At 47.3% G+C, this 16,649-nt stretch overlaps 2 protein-coding genes across 2 annotated transcripts; one reads left to right on the top strand and one right to left on the bottom strand.

The window, feature by feature from the left end:
• Nucleotides 1–5,344: 5,344 nt before the first annotated feature.
• LOC112616049 lies at nt 5,345–7,990 on the bottom strand. Its single transcript, XM_025373000.1, has 3 exons — nt 7,532–7,990; nt 6,950–7,030; nt 5,345–6,424 (listed from the first exon to the last, which is right to left on the bottom strand). Exon 3 carries the CDS (start codon nt 6,295–6,297, stop codon nt 5,452–5,454), a length of 846 nt encoding a protein of 281 aa, XP_025228785.1. The 5' UTR covers nt 6,298–6,424; nt 6,950–7,030; nt 7,532–7,990; the 3' UTR covers nt 5,345–5,451.
• GPR50 (G protein-coupled receptor 50) lies at nt 6,739–11,768 on the top strand. Its single transcript, XM_025372999.1, has 2 exons — nt 6,739–7,063; nt 10,041–11,768. Exons 1-2 carry the CDS (start codon nt 6,877–6,879, stop codon nt 11,738–11,740), a joined length of 1,887 nt encoding a protein of 628 aa, XP_025228784.1. The 5' UTR covers nt 6,739–6,876; the 3' UTR covers nt 11,741–11,768.
• Nucleotides 11,769–16,649: the final 4,881 nt, after the last annotated feature.

Consider the following 16,649-nt stretch of genomic DNA (forward strand, 5'->3'; position numbering starts at 1 on the left):
AAATATACCAAACCAGTATCTACCAGAGGCAGATGGCAAGTTGGTAGTCAGAACTGGGCCCCTCCAATCCTGAATCAATAGTTCCTGCTCCCCAGGGTTGACTGAGCCCCTTGTTGGGGGGAAGGGGAGAAAGAAAATCCCATTACCAGCCAATGCAAAGTCCTCATATTTTGCTCATTTAGGATCAGCTACAGGTGGTCTGCAGCTATAGAGCTGCCAGATAAAGTACACGGCAGCTGGCTAAATTTAAATTTCTGATAAACGGTGGATAATTTTGAGTATAAGTATGTCCGAATATTGCATGGAATATACTTATACTAAGAGTGTACTTGAAATTCAAATTTAACTGGGCATCCTGTATTTTTGATAAATAGGCAACCCTACTCAGGCAAGCCATCAGGATGAGTCTGGCAGCAGGCAGGTGGCCATAGTCAGGCCTCTGGTTGCCCTGTTTTCAGGGAGCTGGTCAGGTTATTATCAGGCATTGGGCTGGGAACCCCATCACCAGAACTGTGATAGAGGGTAGGGTTTAGTCTGAGGGTCAAAGCAAGATCTTATACACTAGAACAAGTTTATAAAGTCAGGTACCCAGCAGGTACTAACATATAAACCCTCAGGAGGAAACTGGGCAGGAGTCACTGGATGACAGACCTAGACATCCCTAAATTGCAAAGGGCTAGGGGCAGGGCTGAGTTAAGAGCAGAATTTCTCTAGAAGGGATCCCTGGGCTGCTTGCATTATAATCACCTGAGACACTTGGGAAACATGCAGATTCCAGGACCCCATCCAGACCTGCCAAGTCACACTCTCTAGGGGAAGGCCTAGAAAGCTGCAATTTCTTAAGTACTCCTGGCTGCTCTATCATATACTAAATTTGAGACCCAGTGCTCTAGAGCCAGGAACCAGGTGTGGCCTGCAAATAAGCCATGAGGCACAGTGGTTAAAGCACAGACTCTGGAGCCAGACTGCCCAAGTTAGACTTCTGGCTCTACCGCTTATTACCTGTGTGACCTAGGGCAAGTGACTTAACCTCTCTGGGCCTCACTTTCTTCATCTGTGAAGCAGGCATAATAATAGTGCCTATTTCATAGGGCTATTGTGAGGATTAAATGAGAATATATAAACAAAGCCCTCAGAACAGTCTGACATCTAGGAAGCACACATTCATATGTGTTAGCTATTATTAGGTACTGAGTGGACTTGCAGGGTTTGCAGAAAGAGGACTGGTTTGGGCCTTAATGGGTACCCATGGCCTATGTCCTGCAGTGGGGTGGGCTGAAGCAGAACTCACAGAGCAGGTGGAGGAGGGCTTGTTGCATGAGAAGTCATGAGGATGACTAATAAAAGGGACAGTTGTTAAATGCACGGGTGATCATGCTTAGCTAGAATGAGAAGCTAAGAAAATGGATATTGTTCATTAAGCTCTAATTAGTAGATAAATTGTACAAGGGGAAGGGAGTCCAAGTGTTACTATAAGTAATTAATGTGCTGCTTCTCTCCCTGGTCACCCTTTGATTTGAACCACCTAACCTGTACTCTTTATCAGACACTAAGATCCTGGAAATACTGGCTTCTAATTATTTTGGTGAGCCCCTTATTGCACTAAACGAAATGGATGTGTCCTGCTCTCTCTAATGACTCAAGCACAGGGAGAAGATAAAGTGGTTCTAACTATGATGAATTAAGCCTGGAGGAGTTGGAGAGGACGATCATTCTCTCTGTTCACTTAATAAATGTGAACGGTGCCTCCAAGTTGGTAAAGTAAATGTGACTAGACGCAGTCTGATTAGGAAAAAAATCAGTACCTGTCCCAAACTGCTCTTGAGTTGGCTAATGTCGTGACTTGGCTGGTTCTCAGTTCCAATGACTTGATTCCTGCCTAAATCCCTACTCATTTCCTTTGAAGATTCAACCTTACCATTGGAGTCCTGGCCCCACCTTCGACCTGGAACCAGAGCTCCCTTAGCCTGTACTGGCCCCAGGCTCCGTTGAAACCCAGCTTCTCCTGCCTGAGCTCTCCTAGCCACCTATGCACTTGGGATCTCACCTATTTCTAGGCCAACCATACTTCCTACTTTCATACTGAAACGATGTAAAGGAATTTGATTGTTCTTTCTTGTGGAAAAGGATACAAACTATGTCAGTGAAGCATCTCGGGGGTTGTGGGGGACAGTGAAAAGGCAAGTCACTCTGTATGTCCCTTTCCATCTGACACACTCACAGGGGCCTGGGATGCTAGTGAGTGCCCATTGGTTGGCTTCCGCCAGGAATTGGAGCCTGGGTGTGCTGGATGCAGAGTCTCCTGGTATCGCAGAGAGCCCCTGTTCTCAACGGAAGTGCAACAGAGTAGAGTCTAGACAGAGTATTAGAAACTTTCAGGATAATAATTATGATAATCACCAGTGGTTTTTGAATGCTTACTCTGTTCTGGGTAGTGTTCTAAGTGGTTACATGCATTATCTCATTTAACTTTCCTATCAACCCTATGATGAGACACTATGATTATCTGCATTTTATAGTGAGGTAACTGAGACATAGAGAGGCTAAGTAACTTGCTCAGGGTCACATATCTGACTAGTAGTAAAGCTGGGTTCTGGGCTTGTTTTTATTTTCAAGAATTGGGTCAAATGTAGTCCCCCTTCATTAAGCTGCTGGGATGGGAGCAGCAGGAGGGGCAGGGCCTGAATGGGTGAAGCAGCCAACAGGCTCCTATGTAACTTCCTATGAAGAGGTAGATGTCCCCAAATGTGTGGAAACAAATTGAGAATGTTCTGCTTGTATTCAAACTGAAAGACATTTTCATTCTTATTGGGTTTGCATCAAATTCCCATTTTGCTAGTCTTATACATTAGAGTATCAACCAATGGTCCCATGTAGCTTTAACAAATGATCTAATAAATTCAGACAAGCATTGGCCAGAGAAAGTTGGAGTGCATGGGACAGGCCTTGGCTGGCTGTCCAACTCTACCTGGGGTAGAGGGGAGGTGTGAGCTGGCACTAAGAGGCCCTCTGCCTGTCTAACTTGGGCCAGGGTTTCTTGGGGCTAAAAGAGAACCCAAAATGTTCATAGCAGCATTATTCACAATAGTCAAAAAGTGGAAAGAACTCAAACATCCACCAATGAATGAGTAAATGAAATGTGGTGTATCTATACAATGGAATATTATTCAGCCATGAAAAGGAATGAAGTGTTGACCCATGCTACTACATTGATGAATCTGAAAACATTATGCTAAGGGAAAAAAGCCAAATGCAAAGGCCACATATTGTAAGATTCCGTTTTTGTGAAATGTCCAGAATAGGCTAGTCCATAGAGAGTGAAAGCAGATTTATGGTTTCTAGGAGCTGGAAAGTGGCGGGGAGTATGGAATGACTACTAATTGGTATGAGGTTCTTTTTGGGGTGTTGAAAATATTCTGAAATTAGATTGTGATAATTGCACAACTTTGTGTATATACAAAAAACTACTGAATTCTACACTTTAAAGGGTGAATATTATGGTATATGAGGTATATGAATTATATCTCAATAAAAACAGACAAACAAACAAAAAACCCAGAACACCAGCAACAAAAAAGTGAACACAAAGTCCACACTATTAAGGCCCAGAGCAAAACACCGTCCTATGAAGCTGGGTTGTGGGAGAAAGACCTTGAGCTGAGAGGGAATCCAGCCTGGATTTAAGCCTTGGCATGACCTTGGACAAGTTCTTTCACCTCTCCGGGCCTCAGTTTTCCCAACTATTTAATGACATTGTTGTGAGAAAACATTTTCCCAAAGAACTTTTGAAAACTATAATATGCTTATTTAAAACTGTACTCACTAGTTACAAGCAAGGTATTATTATAGTGCTGGAGGGTTAAGCAGAGAGCTTAGGACGTTTGATAAAAAGGTAACCTTCCATTATTGCTGATGTAAATCAGAGAACTGAAGATGCAGGCAGTACCTTCATGTGATCAGAAGGATTACCCATTCCTGAGCAGAAACTGCTCACTTGCCCTCTCATTCCTCAGGGAATGTTCCAGGTTTCCTCTATTTGGATTAGATATCTTAATAGCTTTAAAATCTCAAATAAAGGGTTTATGTCCACTCCAGTTATTTAGGGCCTCCTAACAAGCCTTTTAGAAAGAGACTTAATTAAAAATCCAGTGGAATCTTAAACCATGCACACTACAAGTCCAGTAAAGGACTCCCCCTTAACTTTTCCAAAGTAATTGAACTTACTTCACATGAGACTTGTTTTGCCTCTGCAAACAGGGACCGATTCTCTCCCTCATATGTATCCTTATAACTGATTCAGTATCTGATTTTCTTAGTACTGGGGCAATGTTTAGTATCTTTATTAAGATGAGTTCATAAAAATAAGAAAATTATTTTAACCAGATACATAATTCTGTCCCCCTAGATTATTAAAATATTAACCTTTTCCACTTGTCTAGTATTGAAAAACCAAGTGCCACCAGGTCACAGTCAAGTAGTGTCCAAGCAGGGGTAGGGGCCAGGGGGTCAGCTCACCCTTGCTCTCCTGCCTGCTCCTTAATCCCAGGGATGTTCAGGCCACATCCGCGGGGAATTCCCGGGGGCTCTAGCCACCTCATCTCAGAAGTGTAGTACACTGGAGTGTAGGTTTGCAAGCTCTCCTTACAGATTTGTTTGGGGCGGGGGGAGTCTAGTGTCTTAAGTCACTAGAGTGCTTGTTTCCTTTTTTCCTTCAAATGTATTTGGTTTACTTATTTGAATTCAAAATCGCCCCTTCCCACAAGTGAAGGGATCCAAACTCTCCGGGAATCAGCAGGAACAGCCTGATGTGCATCCTACAAAATACTCCACTACGCAGACGGGCTTTTGACTGCCGGCCTCTTTACAGGGCGCACAGCTGTGCAGGGAGGACAGCGGAGCCCCTTCACTGTCTGCACTTACGAAAAAAAATTGCGGGAGCGTGCTGCCGGGAGTTCCAGTTAGCCAGGGGCAGTGAGATAATGAATGTGAAAAGCCTCCAGGCGGGAGATTGTAATTCGCGCCCGATTCAGTTCACAGAGGCGAAAGCTGCAGGATTGGGGTGGGGGCTTCATTTTCAAACAAGGGGACACATTCCCACTTTAGGCTTTTTAGGTAGAGACAGTGTGTGCAATCTTGGTTTTCGACAGGGTCTGTTTTTTTCGTTAAAGGTATCTGAATGTTGAAGTTCGTCACGAAACGGGCCCCTACCACCTTGTCTGTCTCCCTACCCATCCCGGGGCAAGGGGGGCTGCTGTGTCCAGACGATGGCGCTCCCGGCCAGTGCAACCCCTCTCCCCTACTGTGGCAAGAAGACTAGTCTGGAACAAGTTTCAAGGTGTTTACTGAGATTTTGGAAGGCTTCTCGACAAGAGCCGTAACTTTTAGTAGCCGGCAGAAATCCATTCCGGTGACTAAGGTTATTGAGGGAACGAGTGTCCGAATCGCGCCCCTTTAATTTTGCCCGAATATTCGAATTTTCCGTGGTCCCCGTGCAGCGAGATCCTGGGCGCACCGCAGGGGAACTGTGACGCACGGCGACAGAGATCCTCGGTGTGGAGGGCGAGGGGGACGGCCTGACAGGGATGGATGGGGTCGAAACCAGAACCCCAGGAGGGGATGGGAAAGGAGAAAGACCGAGATGAATCCTGACTGAGGCAGGGGTCGCCGGTCAGCCAGCGGCTTCTTGGCTTTGCCGCCTGACACCTCTGCACCTTTCCCGCTGCTGCGGCGCAGCTCCTTCAGCCTTCCTGACTGCCCCGTACCGCTCAGTAGAGAGTGCCGAACATCCCGAGAGGGGAGAGGCGTCAGAGCCTCTCGTCCTGGGTTTCCTCGAGAAGCGGGGACCCAAGAGAAGAGCTTTATTGCCTGTTTTACTTTTTCCCAAAGCGTCCCTTGGCTCCCGCCGCCAGGTTGCCGGCAGCTGGGAAGGAGACGAGCTCCCGCTCCCGTTAGCCCCAAAACTGAGGACCGAATGGCCACCGCTGCCTTCCCTAGGTCCCAGGGTGCAGACCCGCTCCCCACTTCCAGAGTCGGGCTTAGGGTACATCTCTTTATGGAGAGTGCAAGACCGGGACCGGACTGAGCGGCTCCTCGCAGCGCCGCTAAGGGAGCCAAGCGGCTCCTGGCGAGAACGGGAGCGGGGATAAGTTCCCTAGGGATTAGGGACCCACACTGGGGGTGGGAGCTCCCAGCAGTAGTCCCATGTTCCCCGCGGGACACAGAAGGCTCTAGACAGGCAAGGACATGGGACGTGGGATGGACCTCACAAGGATACTTGCAGAGGCAAGTATCTAGCATTCAAGGGGCCACCGGCTATCCCCTACACCATGCTGGGGGCTGTGGACTGGCTTGGTCTAGCACTGGATCTTATGAAAGACCCCGAGCTCTGGCTCTGCAATCTACATCTCTTTGCCAGGTGTTTGTACTGGAGGAGGGAGGGAGAAGAACTTGCTAGAAACGGATGCGCAGCGGCTGGTGGAGGGGTTGGGGTGGGGGACTGCGAGCTAGTCAGGATGCTTGCAAGGTACCTGGGAGATTGAAGGGCAGGGTGGGCTGACTAGAGGGGAAGCACATACAAGGCAGTCGGAAGCAAGATGACACCTCAATGTGGATTTGCCCAATAAGAGGGGGTGGCCAAGGTGGTGGTGTTCAGGGAGCTCTGATTGGTCGGGGGGAGGGATTTGGGGTGGGGCTAGCCACCTCTTGAGGCTTTAAAAGCTCATCGGAGAGAGGCGGGGTGCTGTCATTTGCTCTCTGACTCTCAGAGAGGGAGGCACGATTTCCTGGAGCTCCTGGTGACAGAACAGGTGTTTGCTGTCTGGACCTGGCTGCTGATCCTGAGCCTGCTGGGAGATCGTAACGATCTCCAGGAGCAACATGGGGCCCACACTAGCGGTTCCCACCCCCTATGGCTGTATTGGCTGTAAGCTACCCCAGCCAGACTACCCACCGGCTCTAATCATCTTTATGTTCTGCGCGATGGTTATCACCATCGTCGTAGACCTAATCGGCAACTCCATGGTCATTTTGGCTGTGACAAAAAGCAAGAAGCTCCGGAATTCTGGTAAGCCACCCTTTCTTCTCCCTCTCCAGTGTGCAGAGACTTGCAACCCGTAGGGCGTTAATTTTTGAGCGCCCCAGATAGAGAATCTATGGACAGTGCCCTCATATTGAACATCCCTGCTCCCAAATTCCCCGCAAGCCTGGGGGTGGTAGTATTCTGTCCGGGCCCTCTAAACGTAGAGGTTCTCAAGGCCGAGAGAGCACAGAGAATTAGCTTTGGGCATCCAAGTGCAAAGCGTTCCCGTGGTGCGCGGCAGCCCGAGGATCCCTGTCCCGTCGGGGCCTGATGCGGAGTGAGCCGGCACGCGAGCGGGAGAGTAAGGCGATTCACCCCGGTACAGCAAGCCGAGCCGGATGCCGCAAGGGCGGCCGCGCTGAGGCAGCGCGGACCGAACTGACGCGGAGGGAGCAGCTGGGCTGCGACCTGCTCTGTGAAAGTTAAGTTCGCGGCGGCCGCGGCGGCGCTTACCAGAGCGCAACGCAGTGGCCTCTCCCTAGCCGGGCCAAGACCCCGCTCGCCGCGGCCCTGGGGCTCCAGGGCGGCTCCCGGGCAGATCCCGGGCGGCGGAGCACAGACCCCCGCGCCCGAGAATCGAGCAGGGAGGTCTGAGCCCGCCGGAGCCGAGCTCCGTCCGCCCGTCCCAGGGCGAACGGCAGAGAGAGGCGAGCGGCGGGTCGGGCACAGCAGGCGGTGGCAGCGACGGCGGCGGCAGCGGAGATCCCGAGGTCCGTAAGCGGGGAACTGGGGGTCGCAGGGCGGGCAGGCGAAGAAGCTTGGGACCTGGGCATTGCTGGGGGTGGAGGGATAGAAGGCAGCAAAACCGAGTAGGAATTGGCGGGAGGGTGACGGGAGAGCTCAGAGGGGGCGATGGGGGACTCAGAGAGGCTGCAAAGGGCTGGAGTCCGGCAGCGGCAAGCGGGACTTCCCCCACTGCTAGCCACTGCCGAGGGGGAGGGGCCGGGGGCCGCGGGCCGGGGGCGGGCGGCGAGCAGGGCAGGAGGGAAGCGTGGGAGGATGCCGAGCACTGCGACATATGCTGGGGGTGGGGGCGACAGACACTGCAAAGCAGCTAGTCCGGTTTACAGGTTGGGCGGGAGAGGGCTCTGGAAGGGAGGGGAAAGGGCGAAGGCGCCCAAACTCCGAGTTCAGGCAGGGGGAGGGAGGGGCGGCGCCAGGAATTTCCACCGCCAGGTTCTCGATCGGCTGCGCCGAGGAGTAGGGACCTAACGGGGTCTGAGAGGGTGGGGAGACCAACTGGATTCTCCCAGGGGGGGCGTGGGGGAGAGGTGGCGGCCAGAGTCTGGGGGATTACTTGGCTTGGGCAAGGAGTCACGAACACTGAACAAGTTTCAAAACGCACTGACTGGCACAGTCATTAAAAGTTTTCTTACAAAGTCTGGTGGGTGTCTCCGATTTCTCCTTCGTCTCCTGGAGTCGTGGGGCCATACACTAGGTCTTCACCTTCATCCCCCCGGTGCGGTCCCGAGGTGCAGTCCCACGGAGTCCCGGGGGCGACCTGCGAAGCCCATTTTATTTCCTTTAGGTTTCTTCTTTTCTTTCTTTTTCTTCTTTTCCTTCCTTCCTACTATAATTCAAATAAAGGCTTTTATGGTTGTTGTGGTTTTGTTTTTAAGGCTTTGCCCCTTCTCTTTTCGGCTGTACTTCCCTGAATTCATTACTTTGCGGGAAAACCCTAGAAAGAACCTCTTCAGTAGAAAGCGCTGAGGCCGAGTGCTGACAGCGCTGGAGGAAGGAGGAAGAAGGAGCCATACCTTTGCCCTTTTCAAAAGCGCTCATTTTCTCCTAGCCCAAGATGAAGTCCAATATTTTGCCAAACCAATGCTAATTAGCAACGAGGTGTTTCCAAAGAAAGAGGGCTCTGCGCCTGCACTTGGCCTCTTCCTTCGCTTTTTTGTGAAAGGTTTTACAAAAAAGTTCCCACCTCAGCCTACAAGACCGGAGTGGGGGTGATCCTTCTTTATCCTGTTTAACCTGAAGGCTCCAGTAAAGTTCAGTGCCCGGAGCTGGGAGCTCTGTGCAGGGCGCTGAATGTGCCAGTGTGCGGCTCTGCGCGTGGACGCGGCATGAAACTGAAACAGGCACTTCTGCTAATCCTTGCAGGAATTGTTCTCCTCCCCCCAACCTCCCCTTGTCCCCCCACTCACCTCGCGTCACCCTCCCCGCCCGCCCTCTCACTACTTCTTTGGTCTCAGACTAAATTTTACAGGGTTTCCCTACTTCCCCTCAGTTTTCACTCTTAGGTTACTTCAGGAACGGTAAGTATGTGACTTGGCAAGGTTTTAGGTTACTGCTTGATCCCATCGGAAAAAACTGTTTAAGAAGATGGCCTCTAATGCCTTTTCTCAGAATCTTCTCTCTAGTAATGTGTTTATTATAAATGCAATGCTAGGCTATAGGAGGGAGATAGCTAATTTATCTTTTTCTAATTATTTATTTATTTTTTCAGTTTGAGGCTTCCTGACATCCCTCCAGTGTCTTTCCTTGCCCCCCACTCTCCAGCCTCTTTCCTAAAAACAAGTCCCTCTAGCTTACCTCTACTCCCCTCCTTCTTCCTCCCCCTCACCTCCAGTGAAGGAAATGTTTGCATTTTGTTTTTCTCTAAGATGTTGGCAGCATGACCCTGTCTCATTGTGAAGGCTCCTGGCAGGGATTTTGTGCTCACTGCTGTCTGTCTCATGTTTGCTTCTTTCTCAGAGCAGAGATGACGTTGTTTTGAAAGGAAAAAAGGTGGGCAAAGTACAGGTCTCCCAAACCTGGCTGTTCATCAGAGCCATGTGGGACCTGCTTGTAAATAAAAATAAAAACACAACTGCATTTCTTTAAAAGAATTCTAGAATTATAAATGGTCATAATCCAGCTGGCCTTCCCCTGCACCTTAAATGTGTAGATTTCTGTACTTAAACCATTTATTCTTCTCTGTCTTTCCCTTTTCTCCCTCCCTTGATATGTTTTTCAGGCAACATCTTCGTGGTTAGTCTCTCTGTGGCCGACATGCTGGTGGCCATCTACCCATACCCTTTGATGCTGCATGCCATGTCCACTGGGGGCTGGGATCTGAGCCAGTTACAGTGCCAGATGGTCGGGTTCATCACAGGGCTGAGTGTGGTCAGCTCCATCTTCAACATTGTGGCAATCGCCATCAACCGTTACTGCTACATCTGCCACAGCCTCCAGTACGAGCGGATCTTCAGCACGCGCAATACCTGCATCTACCTGGTGGTCACCTGGATCATGACCATCCTGGCTGTCCTGCCCAACATGTACATTGGCACCATCGAGTACGATCCTCGCACCTACACCTGCATCTTCAACTATCTGAACAACCCTGTCTTCACTGTTACCATCGTCTGCATCCACTTCGTCCTCCCTCTCCTCATCGTGGGTTTCTGCTACGTGAGGATCTGGACCAAAGTGCTGGCAGCCCGTGACCCTGCAGGGCAGAATCCTGACAACCAACTTGCTGAGGTTCGCAATTTTCTAACCATGTTTGTGATCTTCCTCCTCTTTGCAGTGTGCTGGTGCCCTATCAATGTGCTCACTGTCTTGGTGGCTGTCAGTCCGAAGGAGATGGCAGGCAAGATCCCCAACTGGCTTTATCTTGCAGCCTACTTCATAGCCTACTTCAACAGCTGCCTCAACGCTGTGATCTACGGGCTCCTCAATGAGAATTTCCGAAGAGAATACTGGACCATCTTCCATGCTATGCGGCACCCTATCATATTCTTCTCTGGCCTCATCAGTGATATTCGTGAGATGCAGGAGGCCCATGCCCTGGCCCGTGCCCGTGCCCATGCTCGCGACCAAGCTTGTGAACAAGCCCTTGAACAAGACCGTGCCCATGCCTGTCCTGCTGTGGAGGAAACCCTGATGAATGTCCGGAATGTTCCATTACCTGGTGATGCTGCAGCTGGCCACCCCGACCGTGCCTCTGGCCACCCTAAGCCCCATTCCAGATCTTCCTCTGCCTATCGCAAATCTGCCTCTACCCACCACAAATCTGTCTTTAGCCACTCCAAGGCTGCCTCTGGCCACCTCAAACCTGTCTCTGGCCACTCCAAGCCTGCTTCTGGTCACCCGAAATCTGCCACTGTCTACCCTAAGCCTGCCTCTGTCTATTTCAAGGCTGACTCTGTCCATTTTAAGCCTGCCTCTGTCCATTTCAAGGGTGACTCTGTCCATTTCAAGCCTGACTCTGTTCATTTCAAGCCTGCTTCCAGCCACCCCAAGCCCATCACTGGTCACCATGTCTCTACTGGCAGCCACTCCAAGTCTGCCTTCAGTGCTGCCACCAGCCACCCTAAACCCACCACTGGCCACATCAAGCCAGCTACCAGCCATGCTGAGTCCACCACTGCTGACTATCCCAAGCCTGCCACCACCAGCCACCCTGAGCCCACTGCTGCTGACCACCCCGAGCTCTCTGCCTCCCACTGCCCCGAGATCCCTGCCATTGCCCACCCTGAGTCTGACGACAGTGACCTCCCTGCGTCGGCCTCTAGCCCTGCCAGTGGGCCCACCAAGCCTGCTGCCAGCCAGCTGGAGCCTGACACCATCGCTGACCTTCCTGACACTACTGTAGTCACTACCAATACCCATGATTACCATGATGTTGTGGTTATTGATGTTGAAGATGATCTCAATGAAATGGCTGTGTGAAAAATGCTCTCACAAGTGGCCAGGAAGTGGTCGCCTTTCTAGTTTGTTTTGCATATGTAATCCAAAGTGAGATACCTTACTGCACCTAGACACAGACACTGACACATAGAGATGGTGTAAGCTACGTCCACCTTTCAGGCATACTCCTCCTTTACTTAATGTACTCTATTAAAGTGTGTGTGAGTGTGTGTGTGCTTGCTATTTTAGGGACCTTAATTTCCCTCAAGTTTGATGTCTGTTGTTCCAAACCTCCCTTTCCACCTATGGTCAACCTTCAGTCCTCAGTGATCCCTGAAATTTTTAGACTTTGATTTTTTTCCCACTCTTGTGTCCCTCCTCCCCTTTCCTCATTTCCTCTGCCTTGTTCCTGCTTTCTTCTCCCATTCCCTGAGGGGGTTGGGAGAGGGGTGCATGCACAATGCTAAACGTGTGTTGTGGTGAAGGCTTCCATTAATGTGACTGCACAGCTTTATCTTCTTAAATGTGTAACTCTATATTATACTTTTAATAGCAGTCAGAAAAGCGGTTGTGATCAAGTACAAGTACTGGAAAGTTTCTTCCTAAATTTCAGCAACAACATATGACCCCTATTTGAAGAATACAATTTGATAAACTCTTATTAAAAATACATTTTTTATGCCTATGAGATCAAATGGCAAAAGGAAAGATATGGGCACACAAAATTATTTCTATTTTTTGAAAATTCGAACATTGGTGCTTTTTATAGTCAAACATGGTTGCAAATGATAAGAGGTTTTTACTTTATTTGTAATTATTTACCTTTTTAAGCATTTGCCAGGATTTTTTTTTCATTTAGTTCCAGAGAAATAAATCCATTCATAAACTAGTTTCTTCTCCTAAAATCCAATCTTACGGTTGCTAGGATCAATTATGGTAATATTTTTAATATTATAAGTCATAACTACTCTTTACCACAGATTTTTTTTTTAAACAACCTGGTATTTTTACAGTTTTTACGTTATTGTTTTCATTCAAAAGGGAATTTGAAGTGAATTTGAAGTGGCAGCAAGAAGTGAATTGAATACTGCTAGGAGGTTGTAAATGACCATTCCTCCTGGATGGGGAGGGAGGCAAGGAGGAGAAAGAGATGCCGACACCAATCAATCCCACCACACATTCGACATCAGCCAATCCCACCACACTTGGCCAAGGTTCAGTGATACACGATGTTAAGTCGTAGGTGTCTTATATTAGCACACTTGACAGACCAGGAAATGATTTTTCTCTACAATTGAAGAAAATGGCTGTTTAATAAAAATTTCAATTGCTGATTCAAATAGACACTTTAAGCAAAGTTTACTGTATGAAAGCTTGTGAGGATAAGTGGAAATGTATTATACTGCCTTAATTCTATTCTGTATTTGTGGTAGCAATTAAATAAAAGTGTTTTTGTGGCTTTAGTTTGTGGTTTGTTGATAAATTCATTTCTCCACTGGAGTTACTTATGGGGAGGGTGTACAGGGTGAGGGGTGGCAAAGCATTGACCATGGGGGAATCAGAAGACTTGGGTGCAAGTTCCATCCCTGCTACCAGCTTGCTGTAGGCCAGGGCAAGTCCCTTGACCCCTCTCACCTCAGTCCCTTTACTTAGCAAACTGGAGAGGTGGTGGGGAGAGGGGAGCATGCTGGGGTTGCTATGTTCTTCACACTAGTGCATTGGATGACCTGACCTGCCTGCTCTTGGATATCTGAACTGTACCAGATATGGCTCTGAAAAGAGACCCCTTTTTACTCCCCTGAAGGGAGTGAAGCCAGGCCCCAATAATGTCATGACCCAAAGGCTTCTGGAATGAAGAAACAGAGCTCATGAGGGAATGGGGGAGGCACAAGAGTGAGAGGCAGGAGGGCTGGTGGTTTGCTCTCCAGCTCAGGGGTGGGTAGCAAGACCCCAGCCACTGGGCAAAGCTCCCGATCTTAGGAACACAGTTTCAAAAGAATCTCTGACAATAAGGAAATGCTCAAAATACACTGATCAGCAAAAATCAAACTGAATTCAAAGTAATATACAGTAGGACATAATTTTTTAAAAATATGCATACTTAACACATGCACATATAGACAAACAGTTACACATATGCAGTTGTTCTATCCGGGCTTTCCCAGGCTCTGAGTATAGATAGACTGAGGTCATCTTAATTTTTAATGCCCAAGTTAAAGTGGTTTGAGCCATCAAGGGCTGCCTGCCTGAGGACTGCCTGCACCCCTGTGCCAAATTTCTGTGCAGAAAATATAACTAAAAGGGATGTTTATTCATGTACTTACAAACTGGTTACGGTCAGCTCCCCATCCATGTATTCCATGTTCTCACTCTCCACTCACACCCAAGAAGTTGTTTTGCATGAGACTGCAAGTGTCCAAACCAAGGGTACTGTGTCCCAGTGCTCCAAACTGCCACTCTCCAGGGGCTTACAGGGTGCAAGGTTTTGAAAGAAGATGAGAGAGGTGACGAAAATTATCTGCCATTATTACAACTTTGTTCTGCAATTTTCCCCCAGTGCCTGAAGCAACCCCGCTCACACCAAGTCTCCTGAAAGTCATACCAAGTCTCTTGAAAGCAGCCACTTCCACCATCTCTGCTTATCTCCTGCAGCTGCTTTCATCAAACTTGCCTGAGCCACTGCGCCTCCGCCTCTGCGCCCATAATCACCTGGATAGGAACAAGCAACACTTCCACCCCAATTCCTTCTCAGTTCCTTCACAGCCCAGAAACATTTTTTTTTTCTGCTCCTCTCTCCCTTATCCTGTTCCCCTTCACTCTCAGAAGCCATTAAGATTCCTAAACGCATCTCTGATTTACACCCCTCCCTCCCCACCCCCCTACACACTTTGAGTGACCGAGGCAAGAAGCTGAATCTCTGCTTCAGGTTTAAGGTGTGTCGTAGTTCTGCCTGGAAAAAATGCAGAGCTTCTGGCTTTACAGCAGTGAGAATGAAAGGGCCAACTTTGCTGACTTCCTCAAAGAGAGAATCTGCCTCCAGAGGAGCCTAAATCTCCATAATCAAGGGATTTAAAAAATGCAAGCAACTTTTAAATGACAGTTTTTCCGAGTTTCTCCTCTTTTCTTTTTAAATGGAAATATAATTTATATACTGTAAAGTGACACCAGACTTTTTTTTTTTTTTTTAACATATGCATACATCCATGTAACTACCACCCTGGCCAAGATATAGGTAGCCCTCTAGGAAGTTCCCTGTTGCCCCCTTCTAATCAATACCCCATCCAAAGGCAACCACTATCCTGACCTTACCATACATTAATTTTGCCTGTTCTAGAATTTCGTATAAATGGAAGCATACAGTATGTATTCTTTTGTGTCCAGCTTCTTTTTAAAACAATTGTGATGAAATATACATAACATAAAATTGACCATTGTAAACTTTTTGAATGTACAATTCAGTGGTATTAAATATATTCACATTGTTGTGCAACCGTCACCACTATTCATTTCCAGAACTACTTCATTATCTCAAACTGAAACTCTGTACTGATTAAATAATAACTTCCTTTCCCCTTAACCTCTGGTAACCACCATTCTATTTTCTGTCTCTATGAATTTACCTATTCTAGACACCTCATATGAGTGGAATCATACAATGTTGGTCCTTTTGTATCTGGCTTCTTTCACTTAGCATAATGTGTTCAAGGTTCGCCCATATCATAGCATGTATCCATACATTATTTTTTATGACTGAATAACATCCCATTCTAGGGATATACCAAATTTTGTTTACCCTTTCATGTATTGATGGACATTTTGGTGGTTTCCATTTTTGGCTGTTGTGAATATTGCTGCTATGAAGATTGATGTACAAGTTTCTGCTTGAGCCCCTGCTTTCCACCTTTTTGGAGATATACCTAGGAGTGGAATTGCTGGGTCATGTAGTCCAGCTTCTTTTGCTCAATATTATGTCTTTGAGATTCATCTATGTTTCTGTGTATGTCAGTGGTTGGTTATTTTTCACTTTCGTATAGCATTCTACAATATTAATATATTACAATTTATTTATTCTACTACTGATGGATATTTGGGTTGTTTCCAATTTGAAACTATGATAAAAATGCTTCTATAATCATTTGTGTACATGTCTTTTAATTTAATTTTGTATTGAGGTATAATTTTACATACAGTGAAGAACACTACTTCAGTGTCAAGCTCTACTTCAGTAGAGAGCTCAACAAATTTTAACATATGTGTACACCCATGTAACCACCACACACATCAAAATATAAAACATTTCCAGCACCCCAGAAAGCTCTTTTATGCCAGAGTAATTTTGCTGGTTTATTGAACTTTATTTAAATGGAAGCATACAGAATGCATTCTTTTGTGTTTGTGTTCTTTTCTTCATCATTTTGTTTGTGAGATTTATCCATGTTACTTTAAGTATAAGGAATTCATTTTCTTTTATTGTTATGTAGAACTTCTTTGTATGACTATAACACCACTTTTGAGCTATTCTACTGTGGCTGAACATTTGGGCTGTTTTCCAGTTTGGGGCTTTTAAGAAACCTGTTATGAACATTATTGTACATGCCTTTTGATGCACATATGGACTCATTGCTCTTGGAAATATACCCAGGCTTGGAATTGCCGAGTCATGAGTAGGTATGTATTTAGTTTTAGTAGACACTGCTAAATATTTTTCCAAAGTTGTTTGTGTTCGTCCATTTTCATACTGCTATGAAGAAATACCTGAGGCTGGGTAATTTACACAGAAAAAGAGGTTTAATGGACTCACAGTCCCGCATGACTGGGGAGGCCTCACAACCATGGTGGAAGGTGAAGGAGGAGCAAAAGCACGTCTTACATGGCAGCGGGCAAGAGAGTATGTGCAGGGGAACTGCTCTTTATAAAGCCATCAGATCTTGTGAGACTTATTTAAAATCAG

Source organism: Theropithecus gelada, chromosome X, assembly GCF_003255815.1.
Source record: "Theropithecus gelada isolate Dixy chromosome X, Tgel_1.0, whole genome shotgun sequence".
In the NCBI taxonomy this organism is placed as follows: domain Eukaryota; kingdom Metazoa; phylum Chordata; class Mammalia; order Primates; family Cercopithecidae; genus Theropithecus; species Theropithecus gelada.